The 17732-nt window shown below is 35.1% G+C and overlaps 1 protein-coding gene across 6 annotated transcripts in view; it reads right to left on the bottom strand.

Annotated features, from left to right (window-relative positions):
* LOC135220723 (interference hedgehog-like) overlaps positions 1-17732 on the bottom strand; it is a 292308-nt gene that overhangs the window by 88510 nt on the left and 186066 nt on the right. For 4 of the 6 annotated variants that reach the window (XM_064258151.1, XM_064258152.1, XM_064258150.1 and 1 more), the window contains one exon: positions 7536-7623. In XM_064258151.1, coding sequence (XP_064114221.1) covers positions 7536-7623 — 88 coding nt within the window. Of the gene's footprint in view, positions 1-7535; positions 7650-17732 lie in introns of all 6 variants that reach the window. The other 2 variants (XM_064258154.1, XM_064258155.1) reach the window with 1 other exon arrangement.

The raw sequence follows: 17732 nt of genomic DNA, 5'->3' as shown, positions 1-17732 counted from the left end.
TTTCACATGCATACGCGCATGCATGCAAGTGTGTGTGTGTGTGTGTGTGAAGATGCGCGTGCACGCGAAAACCTCATCACTATTCGCCATGGATGCTGCGGTCGAACAATTTGCAATTCAACAGCGAACACCTTTTCTTCTCCCGGAACAACTCTGCCTACGCCATCTAACGCATACAGAAGAAACTAGACGCTAGTCGATTACGGCTACGCCATTCCTGTGGTTCTTTTGTGTTCCTATGCTTATACTTGTCTATGAGCATGATACCCAGAAGATTCTATTTACCTCCTAACTAGAATGTGTGCTTAAACTTACGTTCTTCTATTAACTGTGTCTTAGTTAACTTTGTCTTCATGGGAGCTTTTCTTTATTAATTTTGTCTGCATGGCAATATTTTCTATTTCTATCTTTATGGCAACTTCATACCAACGTTTTTGCCATAACACTGTCTTTAAGGTAATGCTTTTTTATTGACTGTGTTTCATGGGGTATGTTTTCCAAATCTAAGAACTGCAGGTTATGCTCATCTTTGAATATGTTGTCTTAATGTTATATTGTTCTTGTAACTAAACTGTGTCCTCAAGGCTATAGTTTGCCAAACAACGCTTGTTACCAATTGTGTCATTAAGGTTATGTTTTTCTAAAAAAAAATGTGTTCTTTAAGGTTATATCTTCCTGTCGACGGTGTTCTTAAGTTTACCTGTTCCTATCAAATGTGTGTCCTTCCAGCAACCCCAAATGATTACATTGATTACAAAATGAAAGCCTTTTACCATTGCAGCAAACATGCGAATACACATGCGTGGGTTTGTGTTAATTGTAGTTGTATCTCAGCAACGCGTGGCAATTCGAAACTTCTATTTATGAGGGATTAAATCAAGCAAGGCAAAGAATTTAATGGACAGGTCGAGAGACACAAAGAAACGAATAAAACTGAAATTAAATACAACATAGTTTGGACCGAACGGATGCCGTCGAGAACCTGTGTTTCTGTACAAATACTTTTCCATATTGAAGAAGGCTTAAGTTTCCCTTCATTTGTTCACCTTTCAACCTAAGTCTTGGAGTGCTTGACAAAATCTTTCTTCTATCCCTCTCTGACATAATCAGTATTTATGAAGAATGTCTGTCTGTCTTTAGATATTCATGAAGTTTTATTTCTTGAAGAAGCATGAACATAATTCAGTCAAGAATTATGTGAATAAAAGATGTATAATTTTGCCCCAACGACCATTTCATATACTTAAATAAGCGCCAGGAACGAGTTCTAACCTACCAAAGTCGAGTAAGAGCCAGGAATATAATACAGTGTAGTTCAATACAGTGAGTTTTAAATGGATTGTCTCTAATCGATCTGCCTTGTTTGGGAATCATACATAACTCAACTCACTAGCAAGCGTTCTGACCACTGGATTGTGTACACACACACATACACACACACACAACACACACACACACACACACACACTATATATATATATATATATATATATATATATATATATATATATATACTTGGGCCATGAGAGGGTATCTAGGTTTGAGTTATGAACGAAGCATATAATATATATATATATATATATATATATATATATATATATATATATATATATATATATATATATCCATGTGTGTGTGTGTATGTTTATTATGTGCACTATATAAGAATACACATACACTGATATATATATATATATATAATATATACATATATATAAATATATATATATATATCAAATATATGTCCCTTTTAATATCAAATACTTTACCTCCCAAATGATATATCATATATGTAACGAAGGGGAATTTTTTAAATTATAATAATATAATATCCGTGTAGTGTGTATGTTTATTATGTGTATTATATATAAGAATACACATACACTGATATTGGAGACTACTTTAAATAAATAGCTTCTTGCCCTTCAAAACACACTACCGAATCATTTAAATAAATCCGCCTGTCTTCGATGATTCCTCAACAGTAAACAATTCAGTCCACCTAAATACAATTTTCTAAGATAAAAAAAAGGCGTTTTAACACATTTGATCTCGACAAACCAAGTGAAACTTATAAGATGTCAGTCTCCTGAAAAATGTGCTTAACCTTGAATATCTCAGTTAATCTTGAAGTAACTGCATCAGTGTTTTATAATCAATACAGCCACTCTTAAGCCTCCTCTTCTAACATCACCTTGAAAACTATCAAGCGTGAGCATATTCTGAGAAATATTTCACATTCTTCTCACTTACATATATAATTATTCATTTACCATTTATTTCTCTCATCTCATCACATCCATCTTAGTTGATTTAGAAAACAAAACCGAAGCACAAGCTGCACCTGAATCAAACTTGAGGTATTGCAAAATTTAGATATTACAATAAAGCAAACAATAAATATTTCAGTCTGATAATCAATAATAATTAAAATCCAAAATGATACAAATTAAAAAAAATCCGTTCAATTATATTGTACAACTATGATGTTACACGGAAAGCTGTTACACAGAGCAAAAACTTCTCATCTTGAAATTCTTCAGTACCTTTTATCGCCTGATCGTTTCGTTTAAACTTAACTTGGGTTGATCGGACTCTGCAGGTGTCCACCACATCCAGCAGATGTTTGCCTTCGTCCAGCACACCTGTTTGTTTTGACAATTGTCTACCACGCTCATCTAAAATTATAGGAAGTTTTTCAGAAGACAATAGCTGTCTGAAATTTTGCCATTTTACCTCTACGCTTCTTTAGAACATAACGTTGACATAAAAAACAGATCTTTATTGTATGAAAAGTTTTAAAAATTCACTTAAATGTTTTTTTCCTTGTTTTTGTACTGAAGTCATTCCCAACATCCAGTATCCGACATATCGTCTACAGGGCCTTGTACAAAAACAAGTTACTTCGCCAAGTTAGGATTCTTCTGTAGTTTCCATTTGTCAACTTATTGTTTTACTCTCTTTGTTTAAGAAGGTCTGCGTGTAAATGTCAATATCAAGAGATTAATTTTTCTTAAACAGTTTTTGCATGTTTAAATATTCAATAAGCTTACAAGAACTATTCCTATATGTAACAACGAGATATAATAATAATAATAATAATAATAATAATAATAATAATAATAATAATAATAATAATAATAATAATAATAATAATATAGAACTAATTCAAGGAATATCACAAATAAACGTCCAAGGACGCAGCTAATTAAATTTCCCTGAAAAAATGCAACAGGGAATACCTGAAACAGTTCATACAATGTTCTGCTCTGTATAGATACGGGATGCTTCCGTTGAAAAATAAAAGTTTCTTAATACGCTGGAAAAATATACAGATTGTGAAGGTTCCGACTTAGACGTACATATAAACGTTTAAGCGGTCCAACATATTTTTGCAACGTTAAACACATCCACAAAAGCTAATGCCATACATACAAGCATTTCCTGAACGTATCGCCCACAAAGTATGTGGAAAGCGCTCCAAACACCACTGGCGTAAATGAGTATCCTGGAAGTTCCTCCCCTCAAAATATTCACAACTTCAGGTTTTCTCGCCCACTGCCGACCTGGAGGATTCTATTTACAAGCTAATTTCGTGGATGCTTCTGTGGACCTGCCTCTCCCCAATACGGACAGCTAAGGCGTTCGTTCGAGATGAGAAGAGTGGGTCAAAAATACATTTCGACGAGTGACAAGTATTTGATACTGATGAAAATATTAAAAAATGTATTACTGTAAACCTAGATTTTAACCCAGAATAATGACCTACAATTCAATATAAGCACGTAAAACAAATCAAATGAATAAGTCAATAAATGACGCATGATGAACGTACGTATAGTTTTACTGCGTATTCACAATGAATATTAAAATAAGGTTTGAGGGATCCGTACAACGTTCCTTTTAATATATGGAATACAAATACAACATCTACTAGAGATCGTAGTTGTGTGAGTGTGAGAGCAATACGATCCAAACCACACCAACGGGAAGGAACATTGGCCCTGGTCAGAATCTGGATGGGTGACCCACAATAAATGTCACATTTCCTTGACTATCTATCTGTAAGGCCAAACAATCTCATCAAACCCTGATATCAGCAGAAATTAAAAATATCACCTAATACATAACAATATACACACACATGCACACACACACATCTATATATAATATATATATTATATATATATATATATATATATATATATATATATATATATATATATACACACACACATACTATATGCTATTTGGACATATTTTCTCTCTTATGCAAATCTTTTGAAGTCAATGGCATTATTTGAACTGATTATCATTCAGTTTAAACACTGACTCAGTCTATACTTCTTTTTCTCTTCAACACCTTTTTTGGAATATAGAAAAATTATAAGTAAATGTAAAGAAACGTGAATAATTTTTCTATGTTCCTGAGAAGTTTGCCTCAGGAGATGAAGAAGTAGAGACTGAATCAAAGTTTAAATAAAAAGATGGTCTCTGCAAATAATGCCACTGACTGCAGAAGAAATAAATATATTTACCATATATAAACATGTATAAATACACACGTATATAATTAAAACTAATAAATGACTATATCAAGTTAGATCAGTACACAGAAATTGTGAATGATATTATTTTAAATATACAAAATACATAATCCAGTTTGTTATAAACAACTTCAAAATAATAATAATAACACTGTTACAAAGAATGGCAGAATTAAGCGAGGTGATTTTAACAGCATTTGCCTAAAAGAGGGTCGTCTACCAAATAATAATAATAATAATAATAATAATAATAATAATAATAATAATAATATAATAATAATAATAAACAAACATGCAACATGGCTCCAGGAAGTCAAGGAAGAAGAAACAGGGAGAATAAAAAAAAGATTCACAGAGATCACGACAGACACAGTCAGACACCAACTAAAGAAAATGCCAAACTGGAAAGCCCCAGGTCCCGATAAAGTCCATGGATACTGGCTCAAAAACTTCAAGGCCCTACACCCACGAATAGCAGAACAACTCCAGCATTGTATCTCAAATCACCATGCACCCAAATGGATGACCACAGGAAGGACATCCTTAGTACAAAAAGACAAGAGTAAGGGAAATATAGCCAGTAACTACAGGCCTATCACCTGCCTACCAATAATGTGGAAGTTACTAACAGGTATCATCAGTGAAAGGCTATACAACTACCTGGAGGAGACAAACACCATCCCCCACCAACAGAAAGGCTGCAGAAGGAAGTGTAGGGGCACAAAAGACCAGCTCCAGATAGATAAAATGGTAATGAAGAACAGTAGGAGAAGGAAAACCAACCTAAGCATGGCATGGATAGACTATAAGAAAGCCTTCGACATGATACCACGCACATGGCTAATAGAATGCCTGAAAATATATGGGACAGAGGAAAACACCATCAGCTTCCTCAAAAATACAATGCGCAACTGGAATAAAATACTTACAAGCTCTGGAATAAGACTAGCAGAGGTTAATATCAGGAGAGGGATCTTCCAGGGCGACTCACTGTCCCCACTACTCTTTGTAGTAGCCACGATTCCCATGACAGAAGTACTACAGAAGATGGATGCCGGGTACCAACTCAAGAAAAGAGGCAACAGAATTAACCATCTGATGTTCATGGACGACATCAAGCTGTATGGTAAGAGCATCAAGGAAATAGATACCCTAATCCAGACTGTAAGGATTGTATCTGGGGACATCAGGATGGAGTTTGGAATAGAAAAATGCGCCTTAGTCAACATACAAAAGGGCAAAGTAACGAGAACTGAAGGGATAAAGCTACCAGATGGGAGAAACATCAAACACATAGATGAGACTGGATACAAATACCTGGGAATAATGGAAGGAGGGGATATAAAACACCAAGAGATGAAGGACACGATCAGGAAAGAATATATGCAGAGACTCAAGGCGATACTTAAGTCAAAACTCAACGCCGGAAATATGACAAAAGCCATAAACACATGGGGAGTGCCAGTAATCAGATACAGCGCAGGAATAGTGGAATGGACGAAGGCAGAACTCCGCAGCATAGATCAGAAAACCAGGAAACATATGACAATACACAAAGCACTACACCCAAGAGCAAATACGGACAGACTATACATAACACGAAACAAAGGAGGGAGAGGACTACTAAGTATAGAGGACTGCGTCAACATCGAGAACAGAGCACTGGGGCAATATCTGAAAACCAGTGAAGACGAGTGGCTAAAGAGTGCATGGGAAGAAGGACTAATAAAAGTAGACGAAGACCCAGAAATATACAGAGACAGGAGAATGACAAACAAAACAGAGGACTGGCACAGCAAACCAATGCACGGATAATACATGAGACAGACTAAAGAACTAGCCAGCGATGACACCTGGGGAGAGCTAAAGAAGGAAACTGAAGGAATGATAACAGCGGCACACGATCAGGCCCTAAGAACCAGATATGTTCAACGAACGATAGACGGAAATTAACATCTCTCCCATATGTAGGAAGTGCAATACGAAAATTGAAACCATAAACCACATAGCAAGCGAATGTCCGGCACTTGCACAGAACCAGTACAAAAAGAGGCATGATTCAGTGGCAAAAGCCCTCCACTGGAGCCTGTGCAAGAAACATCAGCTACCTTGCAGTAACAAGTGGTACGAGCACCAACCTGAAGGAGTGATAGAAAACGATCAGGCAAAGATCCTCTGGGACTATGGTATCAGAACAGATAGGGTGATACGTGCAAATAGACCAGACGTGACGTTGATTGACAAAATCAAGAAGAAAGTATCACTCATTGATGTCGCAATACCATGGGACACCAGAGTTGAAGAGAAAGAGAGGGAAAAAATGGATAAGTATCAAGATCTGAAAATTGAAATAAGAAGGTTATGGGATATGCCAGTTGAAATTGTACCCATAATCATAGGAACACTAGGCCCGATCCCAAGATCCCTGAAAAGGAATCTAGAAAAACTAGAGGCTGAAGTAGCTCCAGGACTCATGCAGAAGAGTGTGATCCTAGAAACGGCGCACATAGTAAGAAGAGTGATGGACTCCTAAGGAGGCAGGATGCAAACCGGAATCCCACACTATAAATACCACCCAGTCGAATTGGAGGACTGTGATAGATAAAAAAATAAATAAATAAATAATAGTAATAATAATAATAAGGAATCTAGAAAAACTAGAGGCTGAAGTAGCCCCAGGACTCATGCAGAAGAGTGTGATCCTAGAAACGGCGCACATAGTAAGAAAAGTGATGGACTCCTAAGGAGGCAGTATGCAACCCAGAACCCTACACTATAAATACCACCCAGTCGAATTGGAGGACTGTGATAGAGCAAAAAAAAAAATAAATAATAAAATATAAAAATAATAATAATCATAATAAATAACAATAATAATAATAAAATAATAATAATAATAATATTAAATACTTTCAAATAATGATGATGACAGTCATGATAATTGAAATTACAACAACAACAACAACACGAACAACAATCATTTCCTACCTGCCATGGCTCCGACGACCCTCATGAGGACGAGAAACCGAAGAACCGAATGGCCAGCGGCCGCACTCTGCGCACAAGGAGCCATTTTCTTGAGACTTGTGTTCCTCAGCACATCTGTCAAATCAGAGAAGAAATTTGTAAATAGGAAGCCAGTAAAAGATTACAAAAACATATCACGGGCTAGTACTACACATGGAGCGTTGGACATTTCTTATTCTTATACTCAAATTGACCCTCTCTTATGGTGTAGGGCAGTGCTTTTCAACCGGGGAGGGGGGGGGGTATTCCACCCTAAGAGGGAATTTCAGAGTTTCGGGGAAGGGGGGTGGGGATTGCAACCACACATTGGCAGGCTCAAACTGGCTTTAGGACCACACAAAAGTGTGCGTCGGTCTGCACTATTGAGAGGTCACGCTGGGCTTTCTCTCCACTAGCTTGTGTATTTGTGTTAGTATTTTGTTGCATATTATTTGGAATGCATCTTTTGAGGCAGACAATTTTGGAAAGCGGGGTGGGTGACATTCTGGTATATGGTGAAAGGGTGTATGGAACAAAAATGGCTGAAAACCACTGGTGTAGAGGCATTGGTTGAAGCTCAATTTACGGTAGATTTGACAAAATTAATGAGAAAATTATAAATTCTACGGGAAATTCACAGAAAACATAGCAGCTAATTTAAGGATGTAGTCTAACCTAAGTTGGACCTTGTGCCAATTTATAATACATTCATTATATTGATGTGAGTGTCTGAAGTCATAATCTATACACAAAGAGTAAATGAATGCATAAGAATATGAGGCAGAGGAAGAAAAATGGGGGAAATGTGATATTAATCGAGCGTGTAATTAAAGTTCCAGACACTTGGAAAAGATGACATCTTGAAATTTACGTATTAAATCAATGTGTATCTTACGTTGCGACCTTTTGGATAGAATGTAAAAGGCACCAGACAATGACCTTTTATCACAAAAATGCACTATTTTAGTAAAATCTTAAATTCACATGCGCCAACTACATTTTAATATAAATAAATTACACATACGCAATAATGCAGGAAATAATTGTCCACAGTTATAATGATCTTAGCGTGTTATTTGTAATACATTATGATTAGAGGCAAATTTTTCCTTCCATAAATAGGTAAGCCTATTCATATAGTATTTCACTTAAAAGAAGAACATTTCATTATTGTTTTCAATCAAACCAAACATATATTAACTTCAGAGCCATTCTCAAAATCCATCCACAAAACTTTTATTTTAGCGTAAACACTACAAAAACGAGTTCCACACATTGTGTAATGAAATTTTCCACCAATGCTATATTCACTGGAAAAATTGAAAGTAACTACGGAAAAAATGGAAGTAACTGTAGATAAATACTAAGATTTGTGTTATTTTCCTTAAAATTCATCTCTTAAAACATGAAACTTCACACAAAATATTAAAAAAAAAATCTGCCGAGTGACATATAATGAATGACATATATCGAGGCTGCTTCCAGGTACACGGGAATGTTTGCAAAACCACTTTATGACATAAACTCTGTTGTATTGGAAAACACTGGGCCTTCTTCTGACTCTAAAAAGTCGAAAATGTGCACATATTTCTTTCACGTCCTATTTACTATGTGTCTTTGATCTTCCTTTGTAGTCGCACGCCTTAAAGTTACTCAACCGCACTGCCACTGTAAAGTCATATATATACACACACACACACACACATATATATATATATATATGTGTGTGTATATATATACACATAATGCATCTAAAATATGTATATATAAAAAGAAATTATCGTTTAATGTCGAATTCACTATGACGTGGTCAAAGTTACTGTCAATCGTTGTTTCTAAACTCCCAAGGGATAGTAAATTCGATATTAAAGGATATCTGCGGCTTAATATTTGGGAATAACGGAATACTAAAAAGTCATGCGTGTACATGTGACAAAACACACACATACATAATATATATATATATATATATATATATATATATATATATATATATATATATATATATATATATATATATATAAAACAAAAGATCCCAATCACAAGATCTCATAATGCGACTGGCTGATATTACAACCAGCCGAGGGCATTGCAGGAAACCTTAATTAACGAGCCAATAGATTTCAATACTGGAGCCCTTTACGGTCTAATTAAACCTCCTGCCCCCAAAACCTCATGTGTTCTTTGGAGACACATATGTTGTTCTCCTCATGCAATTAGCTATTGCTGATGTGATAAAATGCACCATTATTTATTGTTTTATTCGTATGAAATGTATAAATGTAATTGATCACGTCAATAAGAATTCATAATGTGAAGGAGATTTAATCTAATTATAACCAACAGCTTACTCAAAATGCGATTTGGAATAAAGGGAAACCTTAACAGTGATATTGATCGGATCAAAAAAGCGATGTAGAACTTCAGGAGAATCAAGAATAGTATATGATGCATTGGACAATTACGAACGTTGGACAATATGTAAGAGATATTTAAGCACGTGATAACATGGCTTCCATCTCTCCCCTAAAAAGACTACCGCCTTTACTTTATCCGAACATATGCAAATTTATTCTGTGGATTCTTAAAAAATAACTCTATGTTCTATTTCAAACGCTCCACATGAATTTGTCAATGAAGATGATCACAGAGATCGCACAGCTGACATTTCCCAGTTTCCTCTCTGAATATATTGGAATATAAAACTCGACCACCGCCATAGGTGCAGTTTCTTTCCAAATAAAGAATCTCAGCAAATTTATGAATAAACAACATACTGGCTAACAACATTGTTCGCCACTGAATGGCAGAACTATCTTCTTCAATCGCCTAAAAAAATAAATACTAAATCACTCTTAGCTGATGTAAAGGTCGGGTCTGAACCCCCTTCCCACTGAGACTAAAACACCTGAAGCAGTAAAACGAGTTGGTGTCTGGATATATTGCACCTTTTTATCTTCTCCCATTTTTTCTTCCCTCTTTGACTACCTGATCCTGCCGTGCTTGTCAGCAGTTGCATTCCAAGCACCTGCAGGTGACTCAGGTCTGCCCAGGTATTCGGCATTTTCGCTTCAGGAATGTTGTTATTGCCATGTAGTGAACATTACAACATTCTTGCTTTTCAAAACCAGCGAGCAATTCTCCATCGCAGATTTTATCTAAGGATACTTGTGGTTTACTGCCACTTTAAAGCATGCAATAAAGAATTCCTATTAAAAAAATGCTGCCTATATAAGGCAACAGAACTCCATTACGTTTCGTTAAAAGCACCTTTCTTAAATCGTTCTCTAATGTGAAATGAATTGTACATTCTAAAAGGGAAAGATGACCCCAGTAAACGTCATACTTCCAAAGCTATCCCAGAACAAGTTACAACATAAGACAACCCTGAATCGAAAACATTCCCACCCAAGATAGTTTAATGTTGAGAAGAGTTTTTAAGTGAAAAAGTTCAGATCAGGTCTGCCCAGATTTCGAGGGACGTCACCTGCAGTCTGTAAAAAGTCTTCGTTGCTGGGAAGAGGCCCCGCACATATATAATTCACAGGCCAACGAATCTCGCTCTCCTCCGCAACAATAAAATCACAATTTGAAAGGTACGGCCAACCAACACAACTCCCAGTACATGACCCAGTAATGAAAATCTACTGAAAAAGTCAAAGAATTTCGTTCAAATTATAGTAGTCACCTTAAGCAATCGTAGAAGTGTTGCGGGGCCAATGTGTCTCATGAATAGTAGGGTGAAGAGTACCTCGTCGAGGCGATACAATTTCCGGTTATAATAGAATGCATTTTCACGTGTTTTTGCTCTCTCTCTCTCTCTCTCTCTCTCTCTCTCTCTCTCTCTCTCTCACATGAGGCAAATAATATCTAGGTACTACATGTTTCACCCCTTGTTAATAGAGATACAAAGAACTGGTAGCTGTTTATTAACGAAGAATTGGTAGCTGTATGTGTTAATAACAAAAGCGCTGCGAGGCCGGTGAGAAAGAATCTCTCTCTCTCTCTCTCTCTCTCTCTCTCTCTCTCTCTCTCTCTCTCTCTCTCCAACCTATCTATTAACCACATGAGTCGACAAACAACTGTGTACACAATTCACTATTCAAAAGAGTAATTTTGAAATGTCACAATGTTTTTAACATTGACGGGACCATAGACATTGGAAGTCGAGCAATGCATAAATACATCGCAATGGGAAATATATGCACTAATTATCCGGATCAATATAAGCGTTATATGTCAGAATAAAACTCAAGAAGAGTGAAAAGAAAAAATCTCCAGACCAACTGAGAGAGAGAGAGAGAGAGAGAGAGAGAGAGAGAGAGAGAGAGAGAGAGAATGAACTCAATGAAAAGTTGAGCCCATACACAGGGTCTCTCTCTCTCTCTCTCTCTCTCTCTCTCTCGCCTGCGTCTCAGCATCAAGAAAGCCAATGTTACAAACGCTAACATCCCATCAGCGTTCAAAACCCCGTGTCGAATGAATACGTCATGGAGTGTGTATGCTTTAGGACAAGCGGATAGCTCGACCTGAGAGCGGTCCGCGGCCGCAGTTAACAAGCACTACCTGTCAACGCTCCCGCCCCACCCTATAATTCGACGAGTGATGTTATCATCGGCGTTTTGACAGGCAAATTCTGCGGTCGAATTTGCTCTCCCTCTTCCACGAATCCTTAAGGTTACGTAAGAAACTCTCTCTCTCTCTCTCTCTCTCTCTCTCTCTCTCTCTCTCTCTCTCTCAGCCTGAAAATAATTTTACGGTTTTCATTTTGTTGTGAATCTTTTATTTGACTGAAATTCAGAGCTAATAATAATCTGAATAATCAGTCCGCAAGAACTCGGGCACAAATTGATGCACTTGCCATATGTGTATCTGAAGTCCCGTCAGTGTCAATAAGGTTCTGAAATTTCATAATTATTCTCCTCTCCACGGAAACATTTACGTATATTAGTCCCTCTTCAGCGTTTTAGTGTGCGTGTGTGGACAAGTATGTGCGTTTTTGTGAGTACGACAGTGCAGCCTCCGCTTAAAGATAGTTGTAATTTCATGAATATAAATAAATAATGGGAAAATAACAATCAAAAACGTTGTCGTGCAGATGCATCGGTCTCATAACACTACAGGACGAAAGTGAAATGAAAAATACAGTTGAAGTGTTTTTAGTATACGTTGTAGATCCCACTTCCTAGAGAAAGAGTACTCTTACAGAAATTGTTTCAAATAGGGATACGCTTTTCTTGAAATATGTCTTTGGTTATCGTTTAACTGCAACGGGATTAGCACATAACATCATAATTCTAAATCACAAACATTATGCCGCCAAATATACAATTTTGGACAAATCTATTTACGAGATGTACAATGCAATAATAATAATAACAACAAAAGTAATAATGACAACACTACTGTCAGTTTTAAATGTAAAGATCAGCCTACAAGAAGTATAATATGGAAGGATATGGAAAGCTCTACAAGAACAGAGACACACACACACACACACACACACACACACACACATATATATATATATATATATATATATATATATATATATATATATATATATATATATGTGTGTTTGTGTGTGTGTGTGTGTGTGTGTGTGTTTTTTTTTTTTTTTTTTCTCTGTTCTTGTAGAGCTTTCCATATCCTTCCATATTATACTTCTTGTAGGCTGATCTTTACATTTAAAACTGACAGTAGTGTTGTCATTATTACTTTTGTTGTTATTATTATTATTGCATTGTACATCTCGTAAATAGATTTGTCCAAAATTGTATATTTGGCGGCATAATGTTTGTGATTTAGAATTATGATGATATATATATATATATATATATATATATATATATATATATATATATATATATATATATATATATATATATATATATATATATATATATATATATATATATATATATATATATATATATATATAAACACCACTGTCAGACGCGCGAGGAGTAAAAAAAAAAAAAAAAAAAAATCTCAGTTCATGTGATTTGGCCCCAAGCCAGTACTAGCGTGAACTCTGCTCTGCCGTTACTCTCTACTCAGCAAAATGCAGTTATTTTCCCGGAATGAAACTGAAGTTCAAGATAAAACATTTCACTTCTCAACGAAATTATGAAGAAAAAGTGAGAGAGAGAGAGAGAGGTAAACTATATATTGCATAAACTTCAAGCTGGCCCCACCTGGAGTGACCTGAACATTAGAAACCGTCCAATCTCTTTCCAGATGCCGAAACCTTCCCATATCGCGTGGTTTTAGATGACGTAATCGGAAAACCAAGAAATCTTTAGACCTTGCAGAAAACATTCATTGGGCGCTTTCCATGATGTACGATAACGTCCAGTAACAAGATTATGTTTTCTTTTAATATCGTGACTGCAATTCATTAAAACACTAAAAATGTTTTACTGCCATAATCGTCACCACAGACTTCGTAGTTCCGACGCTGAAAGTAGCTATCAATCAGTAGGAGAACTTTAGGCCTAGGAAGTACGAGAGTTGCTCGTTTGATGATGACCGATAACTAACACTCGCAGGGGCGTCTTGTAGGAACCGCGCTATTCTACTCGAAATTAGATGTCAATCATTTGATGGTAGTATTTTCTCTTCCTTTCTTCAATCATTTGATGGTAGTATTTTCTCTTCCTTTCTTTAATCATTTGATGGTAGTATTCTCTCTTCCTTTCTTCAATCATTTGATGGTAGTATTTTCTCTTCCTTTCTCCACCATTTGGAAATATGTTACGGCTAATGTATTTAATCACTTTTCTGAATTGTTCTATTAGGTTACTGTCATCATTTATTCTGAAATGCTAATCAATTTGGAAACAAATGGTACTTTATACTACTTTATAAGAACTTGGAAAATGTGTAGGGTCACAGTGTATCCGACCTTTAAGTAAAACTGCAGGGCGTTTTACTTCGGAATAACAGGAGACTAGAATGTTATTTATACACACATAGACACCTCTACTGCAAGAAAGTATGAAAAAGACTAAGTACCAAGATGTTCTGTTGACAAACCGCTATCTCGAAAGAGACTCTGAAACTTCGACTATAACCAAATGCTACTCCTACACTTAATGAAACTAATGGTAAAATTATTTACTTTTGTTCTGGCGTTAAAACGATAAGCACAAAGCGGAGACCAAAATACAAAATAACAGCTATTCTTAGGGTGGAAAAACAAAATATGAAGTTTCGACAGAAAATTGCAGAAAATTTAAGAAAGGATCAATCGTGAGAGTCACAAGAATCATTACTAATATTGAAAGAGTGGATTATTGACAGTAACAGTTATACAAGGGTTGGATTTTGAGCTAGAGTTCACCAAATATCTTAGTGATAGCATAGATCCCAGACAGTCCCGCCGAGAGGATAAATTCCCACTGGAATAAGAGAGCAGATTCTGGGAGGGTCTTGGTTGCCAAAGCTCCCAGCTGGAATAAAAATATGTCAGTGGTCGAACGATGCCGTGAAGGAAAACTGCTTCAGCTATTAAACAATTAATTTATTGCTTGTATACGCATCTTAAACCCTATGTGGCACCGTACACAAACAGGTCTAAGAGAAAGAAAGAGTGAACTGAGCAAACGTTTGTGAACTTTGGCAATTTAAAGCATAAGGAGTTGTAGGAAAGTTTGAACAGTTGAAGCATTACTCTTTTTCTGGAGATGGTTTAAATACTGCTTGTTTGCAGCGCAAGGATAATTTCAGGAAATAATGTTTATATAACTGACAAAATACCAGAGCCATTTCGTGCGCAAATTCTACTACGAACCGAATTATAATATGATTTGGAGAAGATACAATTTTAGTTCTTGGAGAAGAAGGAATGAAAGAACGTATGAGAGCATTCAGTGTATATATACATACATACATAAACACAAACACAGTATATATATGTGTGTAAATACATTCATACGTCATACATATGTATGGGTGTTGTGTGAGTGCTCAAAAATATAACCATGAAACCTCAAGTACCTACTAGGTAACGAAGCTACTTCACAACTGTGTGCAAATCATTTCATATCCATCACAGTCTGTTCTCTTTGCATTTACTACAAATATTACCGAAGCTTAGTATCTTAAATTGTTAAACTTTTACGAAGTTTCATATTCTCTTTACTCTGAAAGTCTTGGAATTTTCCTAGCTTCAGTATTTCTAGTCTCAATATAAACAATATAAACCCTTCATACACACACACACACACACACTACACACACACACACACACACACACATATATATATATATATATATATATATATATATATATATATATATATATATATATATATATATCATACATACTCCAGAACACACAAATTGACTGCGTAAAACGTTTTTACTTCCAAAGAAGGACCTCCTATATCACTGAGGTCCTCTTTGGAAGTAATACACACACACCACACACACACACACACACACACACACACAACACACATATAGTAATTTATATATATATACTATATATATATTATATTATATATATACATATATATATAATATATATATATATATATATATATATATATATATATATACTTCCAAAGAGAAATTAATGATAGAAGGTTCTCTTTGCAAGTAATAACACATAAATGTGTAATATATGTATTACATATATAATATATATATATTATATATATATTATAATATATATTTTAATATATATATAATAATTTAATATATATTCTATTATATATATATATATATATTTATATATTTAATATTATACACGTATTAAATAGACAGTAAGACATAGTTATGTATATAATATATATAATATATATATATATATATGTATATATATATATATATATATATATATATATATATATATATATATATATATATATATATATACTATATATTAAACGCAGAAACAAAGGATAAATAATAACAGCCGCGAATGACACAGCCCGATTCCGGATTAATAATATCATCCCAGAGAATTAAAGTCTATTTCCTCTTTATTCCGTGTGAATGTTACTTGTGCCGTCATCCCCGTCACAGAGGTATATACCAAGATAAAGTCAGTCCGAAAACCAGCCATGTCATCCTTGGTCATTATCTTCATCATCTCCAGAAACAAAAGAGGCTGAGGGTGACCTCCGCCTTCCCCTCCTCTTCAGGGCACTGACACTATACCAGATGCCCAGTTCATATTATTACATGACTGCCATAAAAAGGAATACGTAGTTGCAGTTGACATTGGGCTTCATTTTTCTTAAATTATTAATTCTAATATACTCCTCTAAGAGAAATGTCAATCAGACTTTCCCTTCTTTTAAGTTTGGACGTTAGTGTTTTGTTATATCGAAGAATCGTGTTTTACTACAATTAATAGCTCTTTATGCCTCTCCCAGTAAGTTTCAAAAACTTAATCTTGCAAAAATAGTCTACGCTTTTTCAGAGGACCTAGAAAATAAGCTTTGTTATTTTTTTATTACAAATTAATGTCAACATTAATTACACAAAACTCAGACTTACCTGATGAAATAATGCCTATTTCCCCGTGAATTATACTTGTGCTTCGCTTGATAAGACGATGCCGTTTAATCTGAGGCTAGACCATTTTTACAATTCGAAATAAATTAAAATAAAACATCGACTGATATTCAAAGAAATTAGGTTTATCACCAGAAGAATAACTGACTCTGCATCGCACGAAGGGGTTATTTGCTAAAAATGACCTTAAATAACATATTGGAATGATAGCTCTACCGAGAAAATACAAATCGCAGAGCAGAAACTCAGATTTAAAAAAAAAACAATTGTACTGGGTTTCACAATCATTTTAAACTATCAATTTTCTTATTTGAAAATCAAATTATCTTTTTCATAATTACAAAAGTATTTCCAATTATAGTAACTTACTTTACACACAAATTTTTTTTAAAAAGGCACGATAGAACACATTTGATCAAAACGGCAATTTTCAGAACCATGATGACATGACTACCAGATGGCAAAAAATCGAAGTCTTGGAAAACCCAACTGTTTTTAGTGCAAGGAATCTTAACTGACCCAACAAAAACCTCGCAATCCTATCTACAGCAAAATCACGTCGCATTTCTGCAATGTCAACAGTGTTACCTGTTAAAAGGAAGTTGATATTTGTATATTTACTATTTCAACATTAACCAAGCTTTAACTGTT

This window comes from Macrobrachium nipponense, chromosome 2 (assembly GCF_015104395.2).
Source record: "Macrobrachium nipponense isolate FS-2020 chromosome 2, ASM1510439v2, whole genome shotgun sequence".
Lineage (NCBI taxonomy): Eukaryota > Metazoa > Arthropoda > Malacostraca > Decapoda > Palaemonidae > Macrobrachium > Macrobrachium nipponense.
The sequence above is the reverse complement of the archived record's forward strand: the minus strand, read 5'-3'. Positions and strand labels throughout refer to the sequence as shown.